At 30.9% G+C, this 18,314-nt stretch overlaps 3 protein-coding genes across 5 annotated transcripts; all 3 read right to left on the bottom strand.

Annotated features, from left to right (window-relative positions):
- Positions 1–235: 235 nt before the first annotated feature.
- On the bottom strand, positions 236–5,820 carry LOC124845402 (NagB/RpiA/CoA transferase-like superfamily protein). The gene is made up of 9 exons (XM_047322495.2): positions 5,533–5,820; positions 4,878–5,005; positions 3,805–3,874; positions 3,405–3,509; positions 3,211–3,306; positions 3,074–3,130; positions 1,261–1,378; positions 1,102–1,168; positions 236–633 (listed from the first exon to the last, which is right to left on the bottom strand). The coding sequence occupies exons 1-9, from the start codon at positions 5,692–5,694 to the stop codon at positions 561–563; spliced, it is 876 nt and encodes a 291-aa protein (XP_047178451.1). The 5' UTR covers positions 5,695–5,820; the 3' UTR covers positions 236–560.
- A 1,954-nt stretch (positions 5,821–7,774) lies between these two features.
- Positions 7,775–9,942, bottom strand: LOC124845403 (ADP-ribosylation factor 1-like). Of its 2 annotated transcripts, XM_047322496.2 has the most exons (6): positions 9,870–9,942; positions 9,057–9,209; positions 8,853–8,923; positions 8,537–8,656; positions 8,344–8,462; positions 7,775–8,132 (listed from the first exon to the last, which is right to left on the bottom strand). In XM_047322496.2, exons 2-6 carry the CDS (start codon positions 9,202–9,204, stop codon positions 8,036–8,038), a joined length of 555 nt encoding a protein of 184 aa, XP_047178452.1. In that variant the 5' UTR covers positions 9,205–9,209; positions 9,870–9,942; the 3' UTR covers positions 7,775–8,035. The 2 variants fall into 2 exon arrangements, with proteins under 2 accessions (XP_047178452.1, XP_087971659.1); XM_088115533.1 differs by lacking the exon at positions 9,870–9,942 and having other exon boundaries at positions 9,057–9,287.
- Positions 9,943–10,657: 715 nt separating this feature from the next.
- Positions 10,658–13,660, bottom strand: LOC124845412 (uncharacterized). 2 transcript variants are annotated; one of them, XM_088091939.1, is made up of 6 exons: positions 13,342–13,660; positions 12,864–13,248; positions 12,437–12,633; positions 11,829–11,967; positions 11,475–11,634; positions 10,658–11,040 (listed from the first exon to the last, which is right to left on the bottom strand). In XM_088091939.1, exons 1-6 carry the CDS (start codon positions 13,410–13,412, stop codon positions 11,000–11,002), a joined length of 993 nt encoding a protein of 330 aa, XP_087948065.1. In that variant the 5' UTR covers positions 13,413–13,660; the 3' UTR covers positions 10,658–10,999. The 2 variants fall into 2 exon arrangements, with proteins under 2 accessions (XP_087948065.1, XP_047178464.1); XM_047322508.2 differs by having other exon boundaries at positions 11,829–11,970; positions 13,342–13,584.
- Between the last annotated feature and the right edge of the window lie 4,654 nt (positions 13,661–18,314).

Here is an 18,314-nt window from a genome sequence, read left to right as displayed (position 1 = left end):
TTTCTTAGGCACACATCTCCCTAAAAGTTTCTTTTCATTAATTATTTTTTTAATGAAAATATCCTTTATATACGTCATAACTTTTGTCATAACCATAAATCAATAAAATAAAATCTTATTATTCTCTAATGATAGTTGAAACTTTCTTCTACTTAGTAAACTTGCTAAATCAATTATAACAGTCTTATAAAGTGTTATGAATTTAAGACTTCAGGTGTTAAAAATGTAGCACAAATTATACAAAATATCCATATGTTGAAAAACAGTATCGATTGGAATAACAATTTATGCTGTGGCTGGAGACTAGTTTTTTTTGTTTTTTATCAGCAATAATTTCTCCAGCCTCACCTCACCCTTACTATGGAACCATTTGGAAATGGAAAATACAAACCAAAACAATAGCTTCATGAATATATAATACAGCACATGTAACCCTCAGCTTCCTTTGATGGTTAGTGATACAGTCATATATAACAACTCATTAATCTTCTTGCATGATAAATATCTGTGGCCAGATGAAAAAGAGAGGAAGGTAAGAAACAGAGCTATTAGTACTGTATCTAACCCACTATATCTGCTGTCAATTTGTCCAAAATGTTCAGCCCATTCTGAGAAGCAATTACCACTGTGCATCTGCATCACATTCACATCATAACAATAGAAATAACTGAGTCGATATTTTCAAGCAAACCACTTTCCAATGCTTTTTGCTACTGACAGAACAGAACCAATGCAATACTAATTTGGTGAGACTGTGATTTATAAAGTGACTAAGATGTTGACCATGATTACATTTTACTCATTGGACTAAAATCGGTGCACCTAAAGCAAAAATTACAGCTCTGAACTGAAAGTTATTAAAAACTTATACCCTTTGCACCACTTTTGTTAGAAAAACAACAAACGAGTTTGTAACATTATTTGAAGCGCATGTCAAACACTTCTCTTTCATTGATTACTGACAGACGGAGAAAGGGTAATGAAATTGTTTGAGTCAATCATTTGATGTTTTATATGTCCTATACCTTACCTTAAAGTTCAACCAACGTGATTCTCAACTACTTATTTAAAAGATTATGAAAGTGAAGAGAGAAAACTAACGGAATTTTAGATACAACACCATGGTCCACAACACCATCAACTTTACCAAGGCTTTTTGCTACGTCAGCTGCAAGTAATACTAAGTCAGTTAAACGGTCCAGCACAAGTACTAAGGTTTATCACTTGAAACAGGTATAATATAACACTTGCAGAACTTACCAAGGTTTTCTATTGGAGATGTAAAGATAACATCAAGAATGTTGTGCCCTTCCCTGGTGACTACTGGAAATTCACCTCCTAACGGACCTGCTTGCCCCATCGATGGTCTTCTCCAGACCTTCATTTACAAAGAAGTGATAAATACAATTACAAAATATAATTTTCTCAATAAAATAATTAAGAGAATGAAGAGAAATAGGAAGAGGAGCATAGGAAAACGTCCTTGATCAAATGAAAAATATACAGGAAATAAACGAAAACTGAAGAGTTTAACAATCCCTTTTTAAGTCCATATTATAAACCAACCTAGATAAGACATATGTTAGCACCCTAATAGAAGTCAAGAAAACAACTATTTCCCTTAAAAGATGGCAAAGAAGAAACATCTGGCCAAAAACTTTGGCATTACATTCTCCTTTGGTAATTTAGAAACCTTGTTATGTAATTGCTTTACCTTTCGGGGAAAACGGGATGTTTTATGGTCCTTCTTTTTCTTATTCTAGTACTTCTTTTACTCTAGTTTCTGATCCATAATCCCGCAATTCAAAACTTTTTAATATTAAGTCCTGGAAGGTTTAGTTTCTCAAAAAGAGGAAATGTTTGTCTTTGGACACGTTTTAGAATTAATTAATATAAACTATCTATTACATAATCGTAGGACTCCCTGGCAAGGCTGTTCATGTTGATGTCTGTATCATCAGTTTTCTTCAGAGACAAATAATCATCCTTTAGCATTGTGTGATTGTTAAGTTCTATCAGAAACTTTGTAATTGTATGTTCTGAATAATTTCTAGGATAATCGAACTGTTCCAACTACTTTTATCCTTTTCTGTCGATTCACTGGCATGGAAAAGGGTAATGCATGTGTTGCTAATTGCTATGAGGTAACGCTGAATTTATAGATTATTTGGGGATAAACAGCAATTTTCTAGTCTTGACAAACATTATAATGAAAAAAAAAATGGCTGCATAGTAAACACGGGAAATATTCATTGACTATGTGAATCACATAGGGAGTTCCCAATGACTACATCTTTGTATTAACTTAATTCTTCGATCCTCCAGAAAGCAGGTTAATAAATATTGCTTTAATTTTGATCCTCTGCTTTTAAAACTTTATTACAGTATCCTCCTATCATGTGTTGCCATGTTACTAAAAGAGTATAACCTCTCATGTAATTGTTTTCATAATCAAACTTTTCTGATAGCAAATGACTGGATGATAATACACAACATATCTACACAAAATAGTAGATCATAACTAAGATGTGATTTCATAAAAGAAAATATAAGATAAAGTGGTCAATAAGAAGCGAAGATATTAGAGAGAAAAATCTATTGAGGAAAAAATGGTAGCATATGACTAGGATATGTCAGGAAAAAGGCAATAAAGCTCCATTAGAAGAACCAATTAGATGGAGTATCAAAAGGTAGAAGTAGACAAAGAAAGACTATTATGTGCAACCATTGAAAAAAGATCTAGAATTAAAAGCTTCTCCAACGATTTGTTTAAGGTAAGAACACAATGCTATGTTTGACTTATGGAGCAAATCCCAGTTAGAGGCAAAAAGATTTGAATTGTTGTTGTCGATCGTTACAAAATCCTAAATCATTTAATAAAGCAGCCAATACCCAGTTACATGTCTATACACATCAACAAAGCAAATCGTGTCAAATTACCATGAATCTATAAAAACATGTAAGATCCTTATGTCAGCATCATTTTTTAAGTTGATAAGCAAGCAAACTCATAAAACATTCTTTATTGCATGCATTTGTAAAAAAGTATGCAAAAGTGTAATGTAGAATAAACCTCAGCATCACCCAAAAACATATCATCAATCTCTTCAGCAGTAGCCATCCAGTTGAGCTGAAAGGAAAATTTTGAGTATTAAAGATAAATATACACAAGAAAGAATCACTAAACTAATCTTTTGCATAGCTGCTTACAGACTGAATTAAAACTGGAATAGAACCTTCCAGACCACCTTTGTACTGGTTTTCTTCAACAATGAACACAAGTTTATTGGAGGCATTTATTATAGACTGCAAACAAAACAAAAACAAAAAAGGAGAAATCAATTAACACAAGATAATTAATCTCCACAAATAAATACAGAGAAAAATCGTATATAGCAGCTCACTTTCTCCTGGATTATGGATTCCCCACTCTGCAATTTCCGTCGCCCAATGATAGCAACAAGTGTTCCTTCTTCTATGACATCAGCATCATCAAATGCAAAATCAATCTACAACAGAGTAAGCCAATGAATCTACAATAAGAAATATTTCAGTCTTATACAAAATAAAATAAAAATGCACCGAACTTCACAGTCGACACAGTCCAGCATTACTTTTGTTCTCTTTTCATTTCTTCAAAGTTATGCATATATGATAGACCTTTTTTATTTTGTTTTTTTCTTGGATAATCTTCACCAGGGTTGCATACAAGGATATAATTTCTGGCATCATCCAAGATTCCTCTAAATCAAGAAACACTCAACATTAAAAGAAAATGTAGAAAATCACTATTTTTTTTCACACTTTAGAACTTTCTTGGTAGGTATCCAATGGAATCCCAGCCTTTGCAGCTTCACTTGCACTTGCAACAGACCTGCATAAACCAATGCATCAATCTCAAGTGATTTGGTGGAATTATCATCTTGACACACAAATTAGAAGCAATATGCTTTAACACAATAGAAATGCTTAATCTTTGCATTGAATAGAAAAATGTCCATGTTAGGGGTTGGAAGGTATATGAGAGAAAAAGGTATAGGAGAGAAGGAGAAGGCCGAACGGTGCAAGGAGGAAGACCAAGCCGAATGGTGGAAAGTGGGGAAAGGCCAGACCGAACGGTGGAAGGCGGGGAAAGGTCAAGCCGAACGGTGGAAGACGGTGACGAGTCGAGCTGAACGACCAAGGCAGTGAGAGTTCGAGCAAAGCGATGGGAAGCAGCAAAGACCCTGAGCCGATCGGTTGAAGAGTGACTATCCTAACTGGTACAATAGTTAGGATAGGCCAGAAATTTTTAGTAATAATTATAGTAAATAGAGTTATATCCTTGGGAAATATTCAGTACAAGATAATTACAATATTTAGAGCTATATCCTAGAGAAATATTAATTACAAGTTAATTACAGTCATTAGAGCTATATCCTTGAAAAATATTCAGTATAAGTTAATTATATTAAATAGAACTATATTTTAGGGAAATATTTAATATAAATAAAGCCGAGAAGCTATGGTTGAAGGCATACTTTTGATTATTGAGTTTTGTTGACAGTGTGATGAAGGTTATGCTTCGAGTTATCTTTATTTACTTTTGTTTATTCAGATATTACTATCAATAAAAGAGTTTCATTCTTCTATTATCATTCGTTCATTGGTCTGTTAAGTGTTGTGAGTGTGTGAGAGGTTGTTCTAGCTTTTGTACTCAGGTACGTAACCGTCTATATATCAATGAAGTAGTGAAAAGTTAGAAAGAATAGTTAAACTTCAACTTTAACCTAGCATAATTTAAAATACACACACATATATATATATATATATATATATATATATAGCATAGTACTTTATCTGGAAGGGAAAAAGATATGAATGGAGGAAGAGCTCACATGGGAATCCCAACTATATCCTTCAAATTACCAGTACGAAGCTGGCGACCCAAATGCTGAATGGCCATACCAGAAGCATGACCAGACCCCAATCCTACAACCATGCCACTTTTTACGTATGTATCCACCTACAAAACAACAAGACATGCCTACAAAATTCATTCATCTCCCAATAACATGGACAATTAACAAGCGCAATAAAGGGGGCATTTGACACTTAAGAAATACAATTTTTTAACAAATATATTAGCTGTTTGAGAAAAAAAAAAAGCAGAAATTTTTGCTGGCATTGGCATAATCATCATTGATTGAAGTGAACTTATTTTCCTTACATGGATGCAAAAACCAAAATTTGAAAAAATTTGAAAAAATTTGAATAATGAATACACATACAATGGGAACCATTAAGTACATTTCATTTCACCCTTTGGTCAACTAATTCACACAAAATAACAAAAGTGGGTGTTGTGAACATTATCAAAAAGGCAAGTTAAAAAAAAAAGTAAATAAATAAAAAAAAAACCCTACTATAAAGATCATTGTAGTTATTGAGTAGAATGAAAAACAGGATATCGATCACACTTAGAAAGATGCAATTGAGTGAACAAATTTTGAAAATTGAAGACAATGGTAACTATGAATTCATAGTTCATACAGTGTATTCCGCTGCTTGAAGGAGAGCAGAACTGTCATCGAGACAGGAGCGAGTGACCATCCTCAGAAAATTGGGTCTGCATCTTCTTCTGCCTAACCGAGGTGTGGGAGAACGCAGAAGATGCCTTGTGGAAAAGGATGAAGATGAAGCTACTGAAGCCATTGCTCTTCAGTTCTCAATCTCCTCAATTTCATCAAAGTTTAAGGTTGTGATAATGGATAAGGGATTATGGCCACTCTACTCTAACTGATATGAGCGATAACAGCAGAGAAATTTCACACATCATTTATTTTTTGTCCCTTAACTTTCTATTATATTTGCCAGTTAATTTCAATTACTTATAATCTCTCAGAATTTTCTTCCCATGGGAATTTCAAAAGCAAAATTATATTGTCCATTTGAAATTATATGTATCAACATTTCTTAGTCACCAGTTTTTATTTGTTTAAAATTGAAATAAAAAATATTTAATTATATTTGTTTCTGTTTAGATCTTAAATAAATATTGAAAAGTTTAGTTACCATTCATATTTTTGTGGGTAACTTTGTTATTTTGCAGAGATATCCAATTTGCCACAACTTAGTTTGTTATATTTACCGGCATTTTATTTTTATTTTTATTTTACAAATATTGCATGTTGAAATGAAGTTATATATACTGTTTATGTTCTAATGAACATGAATATATGAGTCAGCATTTTGTTAGTGTCTTATATTTCATAATTTTAATGAAATTCATGAATAAAGGAGAAGTACTTGTAAAAAAAAACTAAAAATTAAAAGGAAAAAGTAGATATTCATACTTATAAAAAACGCAAATGTTATTTTTAGTCTGTATTAGGTTTGTATTTTTAAATATATTTAAGTTATTATTATATTTTTAATTATAGAAAATATAAATTCTTAAAAATATAGTTTAAGTTGTCTTCTTACTGTTTAATGTAAGAAATTTGAAAAAGAAAATAAAAGTCAGATGAAACTGTTGTAAAAAATTTAACGATTATGTATTTTACATGTAGAGAAAATATTTAAAGATAATTTTTAAAAGTAGTGTTTATTATTAACTAAGATGAAGTTATTATCTGGATGTGTATCTTAAGATTATAAAAACATTATTATAACTAATTATTAACATTATAGCATTTAAAGATGAAGTAATTAATTAAAAACATCATTTATCAGATTTTATTAATTGCTATAAATTATTATTACTATTTCCTTGATGAATATTACAAGTAAATACTTGAATGGGTCTCTTAGATATAGGAACGATCGACAATTGATATATTTCTTTCGTTTAAATATATACTTGAATCGTTAATTTAATAAATCTATAATATTTCGGAGGAGACCATAACACATCATCTATACTGATAATCTTTTCAAGAGAGGGACCAACCAGTCATTATTTCTTTTATCATTGTTGTCTACACATTTTTAAATATCTATAATATTATATTAATAAATAATAATATATAATTTAATTATAACTAGTGTAATATACATTGTATTTAGTTAAGTTACAAACTCATGCTTATCGTTTTCCAAATTTAATTCATTTGATACATAAAAAAACATGAAGAAAAACTAATTACGCATAATTATACGAAATAATAATTTAAAAAAAAAATACATGTGAAGTTACAAAATTATAACAATATAAAATAGGAATTTATGGATTTGTACATATTTAACATGGAAAGCAACATCATCTCTATATATGCATGTATTTTGAACTTTTATGGTTATGGTTTTAATTTTCATAATATTTTTATGGTATTCTTTAAATAAAATTAGATAAATGACTACATTATATTAAAATATGATAAGGTATTAACAATATAAGAAAAATAAATATTAGGTTGAAAATTAATAAAAATGTAAATTTCATTAATGTAAATTTTAAAACTAAAAAAGATTCGAATATTATTTAATATGATTTTAAAGAAGAAAAATGTATCTAACTGATAAGATTGTATATATGTTTAATATTTTAAAATTTAAATTTATAGTAAATTATAATTATTTTAAGACTTACGTAAACTTTTAGGCTTTATGATGTTTAATAAAGCCTCGATAAACGTTTATAGTATCTTTGTCCTCCAATTTTTCAAACTCACATGTTCAAAAATAATAACAATGGTAGTTATTTATTAATAAAACTTGAGAGCTATATGTTATGCAATCAGCACATAGCATAAAACTTGACGGAACAATCAACACAAAACATAGAACATGGCGAAATCTCTATTACATGCAACAAGTAGCTGATGTACACAAAAAAAAATGTCAGAAAAACAAAAATAAAAAATATCAGGAATGCAAACTTGCAACATCATAGATGAATAACATTTATTAGAATTAAAACAAGATAAGAGGGGACAACAGAGTATTTTTCAAAACAATATAAAAGGGGTAATAATCATAAAACTACAACAGCATTGATGCCAACACTTGCCACTAAGCATCTCTAATAACTTTGCTGTAGACGAAAACAATTTTACTATTTAAAGGAAGCCTTGCTTGAAATGTTGTTCGAAAGCCAGTCTAGTCCTTCGTATAAACCTTCACCAGATGTTGCACATGTACTTTGGATGTACCTGGGGAAGACATGCATGCACATAGTTCAAAGATGCTTAAACTTGTGTGAGAACAAAACAGGATTATTAAAGTCATGTTTGGTTTTGAGTTTGCTGCTTCGAAACTCAGAATAAACTCAACTTATAGAGATAAGACTTTAGCTATTTTTACAAACTTAATTTGAATGAAAAAATAGTTAAGCAATTGTCATTGTTTGAGGACTTGAGTTACCAGTGACGTTGGCGCAGAGAGTTTAGACCAAGCCTATCAGTGATTTCAGCAGCGTTCATTGCATTAGGAAGATCTTGCTTGTTTGCAAAAACAAGCAACACGGCATCTCTTAATTCATCCTACTCCACGAAAAAAATCAAATTAGTTTACAAGGATGTTTTCACACTTTGCATATGAATATACACACACAGACCTCGTTCAGCATCCTATGCAACTCATCTTTAGCCTCAACAACACGATCACGATCATTGCTGTCTACCACAAAAATAAGCCCTTGTGTATTTTGGAAGTAGTGTCTCCACAAGGGTCGAATCTGAAACATCCCCATGGAACTCATTTATTAAAAATGAACTATAACAAATCTATGGCAATTACTTGTACAACAGTATTCTCTAAAGTTAAATTTCAGAGTGCCTTGATTATTCCAGAGGCATCACACAAGCGTAACATACTTCTTTTCATACTTTTTCAGTAATCAAAAGGGAGAAAATTTATTGAGTGATTATCACCTTATCCTGACCACCAACATCCCAGACAGTGAAGCTAATGTTCTTATACTCCACAGTCTCCACGTTAAATCCTGCATAGATAACCATGTTATTAAACATGATACAAAAGATAAATAGAAATGATGTTATGCATAAAGTTCTTCTATAGTTCAAACTTCTTGTGAGTATTTCCATGGATCTCATAAGATTGAAAGGAAAACATACCGATAGTAGGAATGGTGGTGACAATCTCCCCTAACTTCAGTTTATACAATATTGTGGTTTTACCGGCAGCATCAAGACCAACCATAAGAATTCGCATCTCCTTCTTGGCGCACAAACGAGAAAAAATCTTGCCAATAGATAAACCCATATTGTCTGCCATTACAGTAACCATAAAAATCGTAATAGTGAAATAATCTGAAACTAACTTGAAATTTCATGAACATGATAACGATAGGCAAGAAATAATATAAATTCAAAACCAAAATCATCTACAATGTTACGCTTACTACGAGTTGTTAATGTCACATTTTCTCGATAACTGTCTGATTGTAAGTTCTACTAACAAATTACACAAACACAAAGAATGAAAGAGAAATTATAACACTTTTGATAGTGATCCCAATGTGTGATTATGAAAAAACATGATATATATTACTTACAATGCTTGAGGTTTTACACATGGTGCAAATACTAAATTTAAGGTTAAGAAAAATAAACGAATTGCCTCTGGCTTAAGGGAATCGTTCCTAGGTTTTGAGAAATCTTAAACCATGTAACATGGATTGTACGATCGGAATATCCATCTCAGAAGCCCGACTCAAAGACTAGCTGATAAGTGGTTCAATTCCATTCAAATGCAAACAAGAAAATTCAATTAAGTCAGAAGCAGAAAACAGAAACATAAAAAAGAAATGTATTTCACGTAAAATTAAATCTTGTACACAAATTCGAATTTAATACGTTAGAAACAATAAAAGAAAAGAAAATGTACGCAAGGAATTGAATCCATGTTTGAAAAAGAGACAAACTTACGTGATGAGATAGGACAAAAGAGGGAGACAGAGACAGAGAGAGAAGTGGACAAAGATGCAGATTCAGAAACACATAACTATTGCTCACTGTCTCTGTCTCAATAACGTTACGCAAAAATCGGAAATCAATGTGAGAATAGTTAATTTTTTGGATTTGACCCACTATTTGGGTTTTAGTTGGACAAAAATCAATAAGCATAAATAATTTTATGACTTAAATAAATTTATCTACTTAAATTAGTTAGCCTTTTTCACAGACAAATTATTTTAAGTCACAAATATAAGGGTTTGAAACCAAACAGCCAGGTGTTTGTATGTAAAGAATTAAACGTGGTAAAGAGTGGAATTTCCCACATAAACATGAAACCCTTACAAAGTTGCGCATTTTTCCTACTACTTTCTGAAGTTATTGATGTGAAGTTCTGGCAGCACAAAAGGTTTACCAAGTTTAAGGATGCAGAAGGATTTTAGACATTTTAGTTCAGCGTTTATGTTTGGCGAAGAGGAATCATGGATGATACCATAATGCTCTGGAGAACCCCAAGCAAGTGTTCTTGAAGGACAACATAACGTAATGGGCAACTTCCATCAATTATTTTAGCCATAATATGCTCCACTTTTGGCAACATTATTTAATATTTTACTTCAGTTTTTACGCTTTATTGATATTATATAAATATACGTAAATATATATATATATATATATATATATATATATATATATATATATATATAAGTTATTGTTAGTAAATAAGTTAATAACTATGTAAAAAATATATCAGTGGAAGTGGAATTATAAGACTTAATCATGTTACTAATAAAACATAAGGCTATTAAAAGTTATATAAAAAGCAATGTAAGGGAGACTCTTCTAAACTTATTCTACATGTAAAGCCATTGGAATGAAGAATAAAGTGAAAAACAACAATTCTCCACATTCCAACCTACCCCAATGCTCAAGAAAGTAACAAGAATTTCTGTTTAAACACCTAAAAGAAGAAGTTGAATAAAAATGTAGAAAAGAATCCACAGGCTTTGCACCACTGCGTCATATAGAGCTTGAGGTTGACGGGATTCATCAATATGCTGTCCCTCCACAGAAGGTAGAGATGCTCTTGCAGTAAGTTGCTACTACGTAAAAGACCTCAAACTTGATTGAACCGATAATCTCTCTGCCAAAAGGGGTTAAAATGAGAAATTAAAGAAGGCTTAACTTAACTAAAAGAGGAGGTTCATATGGAATCAGGATAATTACAAGCTTTTTTTCATAATAGCACATGCAGACAAGATACCGTATGCTAGAGCCAATAACAGCTAAGGTTTTGTCACAGAATTCAAATTCAATAAACATAATCAGCCCAACACAGGGATTGGGGCCGGGGGATTCTTTTTTTAGGAAGACAGCTAGGGATGATGTTACATTCCAAAAAAAACAACTAAAACTAAATGCTTCCTTAAGGTCAAGAACTTCTACATCTAACAGAAAGTTGAAATCACATCGTTTGAATGGTATACCAAATGAAGATACGTGCGACTCCTCATATCACTTAACCATTCTAAAAAAGAAGGTATTGGTGCCAAAATAAATAAGCAAGAGGTGACATACTTATCAGTTCGTAAGTAACAATCATGGTTGTTCCATAAAGTGACATATTCAAAAATCTTGGTCCAAAGCCCCTGTAAAATCCCCACCATCCATCTTCCTTAAGGAGAATCTTTGCTGTCTTCAGTACTGATGGTCTTTCAGAGCCATAGTTGTCCATCACCTTTATGCAAATAAAAAATTGACAAATCCAAAATAGCCATATTAACAGTCTAAAACCAGAAAGGGAAAAAAACAAAACATAAAAGAAACACTAATTGGTTCATTGGAAGATATATCAATCCCAATTTAAAATCCTAAAAATGTCTCCCTTCTTGAACAACAGAAAATCCTAAAGACGAGTCGCATTGCACATACCTGAAGACGTGTTTTCACAGTATCTATGGGAGTAGTGATAACAGATGAACAAGCACCAGCCACCATCCCAGCACTAGCCTGAACTGTAACCATTTCCACATGTGAAGGTTTTTTACCCGTATCATCTTTGTAGCCCAAACTTCTAAAAGACAACAACCATTCATAAATTAAAAATGGAAAAAAAAAATCATTTAGAGTCTTTAGGGTGCGTTTGGAAAGACTTAAATGGAACATGTTTTAGCCCATAAAAGTAAACTACAGTCTGGAATCTTCTATAAGCACTTGTTAACTCTTAACTTGCTCTGCATGGCTGCTGAGCTCATTAAAATAGGATAAAATTCAGATAGAGTTATTTAAGTGTTTTTTTTTTATATTCAGAATCGAAGTTTAATCTTAGTAACATGTATCAACCACTAAAACTTTAACACAGGCATTCATTAGTCATATTATTAAGATGAAACTCTAACCCTAATTTGATACCAGGACCAGCAGCATCTAATTCTTACCCATTAAGACAAGCTTCAGGTATGTAAAGCTTGTGAACAAGCTTTCATACTATAATCCAAACACACCCTAAGAAGATAGATGTAAAAGAGCACGGAATGTACCTCCAAATTAGGTGTTGTGCGGCAGCATATGAACCCCACCAAAGTGCAGAAGCAGGGGACTGCGTGATCGCCGTTAATCCAAAACCCCTGTACAGACCACGAAACCCCTCATTCTCCACAACTTTCCGAACAACATCAAACGGCCCTCTACAGAACGCTGTCCCAGGAAGACCCTGCACCATCAACCTCTGACAAATCTAACAAACAGACAAAAAACCATTCACAACATCATAAAAAAGTATAGTAGCAAAAAAAAAAAATAACACAATATGCACAGAGCGTAGGAGCTTTGTTTCAAGTCAAAATTTCTTGAAATGCAAAAAATTTCATGAAAAAAAGTTTCTCATTAGCTTAATTTCAACTCAATCTTATAAAATTGAGATGCAAAGTAAAGTTTGCATCATGCAGATCCCTATCAAGGACCTACCACATCCAAGGGCACGAAGTAGACGCAGGAAACCAAGTTAGAGATCATGCCAGCGAATGCGTTAGCGAGGCCAACACGAGAAGCTTCTGGAATGCGAGCGGCTTGCGTGTGTTTCAAGATAATGTCTTTGGAGACCTCGAGAGAGGTGAGCGCCAGAACCCTACCGGGGATTGAACCAATGGCGGAAGTGCCGAAGCCTCTGAAGATTCCCGAAACGCCATCGCTCCTCAGAATTTGGGCCAGCACCGACGTTCCTCCTCGCAGGTGCCAGGACTCCGACCCCGCCACTTGCATTCGTGTCTTCACCACCGCCGTTGGATGAAGCAGGCCTGATTGAGCCGTGAAGAGAACGGCACCGATGACGTGGAACTTGGTTTTGTCCAACCTTATATAGAATTCACAGACACAACAAAAAAACTCGGTTGATGATGAAGTGAATGGTTCGAACATTGAAGCGTAAATGTATAAGAAGTCAAACCTGTCCCAGTTGATGTCTGTGTCGGCTAGTGGTAACTGTGAAGTGGTAGTAGCATCAGCTTCCATGCTCATAAACAACTAATTCAACTAACTCTTTTCACTCTTTGGCTTTTGCTTTGGAAGTTTATGTGATGAGTATAAGAACAGTGTCTGTGTTTTTTTGAGTTGTGTATAACAAATGATTTTGGCTTGAGCGTGTCTGGTTTCCCGAATATTTGCTGAATGAAAGTTGGTAATGGAAAGAAGAAGAAGAAGACAACCGCTTCAGGAGAAAGTTCCAGTGGTGTCGATTTTTATTTTTTTTAGTTTATTTTATGTTGTGTTAAAAAATAGGTTGAATTGCTTTCTTTGTCCCCAGTTTGGTTGAATTGTGTCAAATTCATCCTCATTTTTAAAAAAGTTTCATTGTCATTCTCACGTGGTGTAAAAGTTTCATTGTCGTCCTCACGTGGTGTAAAAGTGTCAATTGAATCCAAACATAGAAAAAATTTGTGTTAGCTCCAGAGAAGTGACATATGAAAGGAAGACACAGAGATATAGGAAAAATGACTACTTTGACACAAATTTTTTCTATGTTTGGATTCAATTGACACTTTTATACCACGTGAGGACGACAATGAAACTTTTTTAAAAATGAGGATGAATTTGACACAATTCAACCAAACTGGGGACAAAGGAAGCAATTAAACCTAAAAAATATGATTAATTTGTCTGATATTGATTTAATTAAGTGTTTAGTTCTTCAAATTTCAAGATAGACTATTTTTTTAAAAAATAGAAATGAAAACAGTTGTAGTTTAAAAATAATAATTCTGAGAATTTAGAGAGCACGTTTATGAATAATAGGGAAATGACTTTATATTTTTAAAAAATACAAAATACAATAAAAAAATATTAAAAATAAATAAATAAGAATATATTACACGTGATTATAAAGTCTAAAATACTATAAAAATCTTAATAAATACATAAAAATAAAAAATTAAATTATTTATATTGTTTTTATAAATTAAAGTTAAATTAATTAATTTTAAAGTTAAATATATTTTTATTTCTTAAATTTTTAATGAAAATTAGAATTATCATTTCAAAACTTTGAACTAATATAATTTATTATTTTATTATGAATTTAGTCTTTTTAATTAAATTTTAATATATTTATTTGATATTTTAAATATATTTAAAATTTTAAATAAATTTTAATAAAATTTAGTTAAAAAAATTAAATTCATAAAAAAATTAAATTAGATTAAAAATTAAAAAAATAATTTTAATTTTTATTAAAAGGCAAAAATATATATTTAATCCTTAATTTTATCATCACAATAATTTTTCATGAAAAATATGAAAATTTATTAATATAAATACTTCATAAAAAACACACATATACTTGTTCTAGGACTTCACAAAAAAAAAATCATTAATAAAAAATCACTTTACACTAAAAAAATAATTAAAAATCCTTTATGCATTATCACATTATTATAAAATGTTAAATAAATTATAGAAGTGAGTAATTTATTGGAAATTGATTATATTAGAGAAGTGAATGAATAGTTAAATTAGTAGACGTTAATTAAACCGGTTAACTCAATATAATATTCTTCTAAATAATAAATAAATTTGGATAAAAAATGTACTATAATAATAATAATAAAGTAGCTGTTATTAAAATACCTGTTAAGCAAGTAAACAGTGTATTCAGGAAAAATAAACATTGTTGTTTTTAAAAATAAACAAAAATAATAATAATGCTTGGTTGAACCCAAATATGTGAATCATGGGATTTTGTCCAAAGCCATCAGTTCAATATAAACCACAATAACTCACTTAACTAGCTTGATTTAAAATTATGTCCTTTAAAACTACCACTCAAAAAGAGAACATGGTTGAATTAAAAAAAGAATATTGTTTTGTGATACTTTTATACTGTAATACATTTAAATTATTTTTAATCGTATTATTATAAATATAAAAAATAAATCAAACTAAAATAAAAACAAGTGATCATGTACGTATCATTTTATATCTTTTATATAATGTAAAAATCTTTATATATATATATATATATATATATATAAAGATTTTTACATATTATATATATATATATATATATATATATATATATATATATTCTCATCTATAATTGGATGTTATAACTATTTTGTATAGTTTATTTTATATATGTATATTTATCAACCAATATTTTATTATAAAAAATATTGAAAAGTTTAGCCTATTTTCGCTATTTACTTCTTATGAAACCAAATCAAATAATAAGAAAAAATGATGAATTATGAATTGAAATTTGTAGACTGTTTTATACAATGTTTTGTTTTATGTTTGACACTTAAATGTAAGTTTTAGCCAATAAAAACTATTTTTTTTTTATAGTTTAAATTTGTTAGCATGTAATATAAGCGAGTTTGAGAAAAAAAGAGTGATATTTGATAAGGATTTATTTGTAAACGGTATTAGTTTTTTTTATATATAAAAGAGTATAACTACGGACAAAAAGAAATAAAAATAGATGTATTTAGATTAAGAAAAAGATATTGAATAATAAACTAGAAATGAGAAAAAAAAAGATTGTGGATTTTTTTATTGATAAGGGTGATAAAAAAAAGTATAAGATAAATTTATATCAATAAAATAGAAAATTAATTTTGTAAGATTCCAAATATATTATTAAATTATAAAAGAGTTATTACATAATTAATAAAATATAATAATTAACATGACAGAATAAAAGTTTCATTATAATTATACAAAAATAACTATAAATTTAATTTTATGTACAAGCCAACTAGAACAAAACTATATACATTTAACTAGTTTGGAAAAAACTAAATATGTACTTCATCCAAAGCTACAGGATCACTTCATCACCCTTTGTTCATATCCATTGGATGATTATAGGCAAAACAACAATGCACAAGCAAAAATACTAACAAAATACTAACAAAACACAAACAAAAGGATAAGCTAGTGATACAAAATAATTCATAGTATACTTAAGCTTTTCACACATGAATCATATTTCACATAAAATAGTTCAAACATCTTAAACATATCAAAACCTAGATACACTATCCGGATTTAATATGAATGTCGAATTATGGCGGGTTGTGCACTTGTGGTGGCCTCTACTGTTTTGCAAAACTATTGTCAATGAGTTTCATCCTACCACACTCACAAGATTAGTCTGTACCATGTCTTAGGCCATACTGGAAATACCTAGACTATAAGACCTCTTGCTACTCTCACCACATGTATCAAACATCCCTGTTTGAGAATGAATAATCATTAGAGTTTCATAATAACCCTTAAGATTTAACTCCCTGTTACTAACAACACTTTGATATAACCATTGAGAATCCTCCTTATAATTCTTACACACCTCATTCCATTCACACACATGTTTCAAACCTTACCATAGATAATGCAATAAACCATTATAACTTTTAAAATCATACACATAGTTGAAAAGAATTCAAAGATGCCCAAGAACACATACTCACTGGCTCAGTTAACAACCCTGCTCACCCAACGAGAGACAAAACAACAAGCTCCCCAAGCTAAGCGAGCTGACTCGCTCAACCTTTACAATTCCCTACCAAAAACACCAAATACTTGCCCAACGAGAGCCAAAATAGCAAGCTCCCCAAGCTGGCTCACTCAGCCTTTCAAACTCACTGCCAAAACTCCCCTAAACTCACTGCCAAAACTCCCCTAAACTCACCCAACTAGCCTATTAAACTCGTTCAGCCTGTTGCAGCACCAAAACTGCATAATTAACACACCTAAACCACCTGTAATTGAATTATAAACTATTTTAAACCTAAACAAAAGTGTTAAACCAAACTTAAACTAGTTATTAATTATTTAACCACAAGATTTCCCTTAAGAACATCTAACATCTTTCATTTGAGACCACAATTGAATTGTACATGTTCTAGCTCATTTTTAAGTAACTTTGGAATTCTAACACGTCATAAATGACTTACCAACATATCACAAACCTTCCATTTGGACACACAACCTAAGATTCAAAATTTCAATAGTCCAAACTCCCAAAACGCACTTAAAACCAACCCAAAACATCACAAAAATATTACTATATTTGTCTAGGCCATAGTTCAACTAATTAACCAGTCTAACAAGTCACTACAAGAAAAAATTGAATTACATACAGCCAAAATCCGTATATAAAGCCAAAAATTCGTATATAAAACTTAATTATATATGGATTATATACGGGCAAAAATCCGTATATAATTCTATCGTAGCTATATACGGACATATCAGTATATAACTTATATACGGATAAATCCTGATATAATTTATATACGAATATATCCGTATATAATTGTTTTAGAAGAGCTGAAAAAGTCGTTTACAATACCCTGAACATGCCCAATTCATTTCATACAAACAGACCTGGACATTATAACTGAACATTCAAAATTCATATAAGCAAACCTGGACATTATACATTGCACATTTACATATAAATCCACAAAGGAAACATTGTACATGAATACATAAATATTGTTTACATCAAAATATTCCAAGATTAAACATTAGGTAAGTTCATATGTCCTGGTTCTAAATAAGTTCAACAGTAATGGAAATTAGTTGTATAAAATGCCTAATAGTGCATATAATTATTTTCATCTTGTGGTTGGTGGTCTGGTGATTGTTGTTCTTGAGGTTGTTGTTGTGGAGGTTGTTGTTGTGGAGGTTGATGTTCTGGAGGTTGCTCTTCTGGTTGGACATCATTAGGTGCTTGATTTTAAACTTCAGAATTTTGGAAGTTTAAAAAGTTTTGTGCAACTGTGGCTGCTGAAGGCGGAAGGAATGGCAGGAGGACGCCAATAAAGCCTTGAAACTTTTCAAGCTGCTGATCATATTGTTGTAACTGCGATTTAAGGTTAACAATTTCTTCTGAATTTTGTTGCTGAGTAGAAGAAG

The sequence above is a fragment of the Vigna umbellata genome, chromosome 5 (assembly GCF_029865625.1).
Source record: "Vigna umbellata cultivar VRB3 chromosome 5, Vumbellata_1.0, whole genome shotgun sequence".
NCBI lineage: Eukaryota > Viridiplantae > Streptophyta > Magnoliopsida > Fabales > Fabaceae > Vigna > Vigna umbellata.
The sequence above is the reverse complement of the archived record's forward strand: the minus strand, read 5'-3'. Positions and strand labels throughout refer to the sequence as shown.

Excerpts from the sequence above, each read along its gene's own strand:
- LOC124845412 (XM_047322508.2), bottom strand. The coding sequence starts at position 13,412 with ATGAGCATGGAAGCTGATGCTACTACCACTTCACAGTTACCACTAGCC. Across the intron at positions 11,971-12,436 it reads GCACAACACCTAATTTGGAG|AAGTTTGGGCTACAAAGATG; the intron begins GTACATTCCGTG and ends GTTGTCTTTTAG. Across the intron at positions 11,635-11,828 it reads CTGTGAAAACACGTCTTCAG|GTGATGGACAACTATGGCTC; the intron begins GTATGTGCAATG and ends ATTTGCATAAAG.
- LOC124845403 (XM_088115533.1), bottom strand. The coding sequence starts at position 9,228 with ATGGTTACTGTAATGGCAGACAATATGGGTTTATCTATTGGCAAGATT. Across the intron at positions 8,924-9,056 it reads CACCACCATTCCTACTATCG|GATTTAACGTGGAGACTGTG; the intron begins GTATGTTTTCCT and ends TTATCTATGCAG. Across the intron at positions 8,463-8,536 it reads TGCATAGGATGCTGAACGAG|GATGAATTAAGAGATGCCGT; the intron begins GTCTGTGTGTGT and ends TTCGTGGAGTAG.
- LOC124845402 (XM_047322495.2), bottom strand. The coding sequence starts at position 5,694 with ATGGCTTCAGTAGCTTCATCTTCATCCTTTTCCACAAGGCATCTTCTG. Across the intron at positions 5,006-5,532 it reads TTCAAGCAGCGGAATACACT|GTGGATACATACGTAAAAAG; the intron begins GTATGAACTATG and ends GTTGTTTTGTAG. Across the intron at positions 3,510-3,804 it reads CCTACCAAGAAAGTTCTAAA|ATTGATTTTGCATTTGATGA; the intron begins GTGTGAAAAAAA and ends ACTCTGTTGTAG.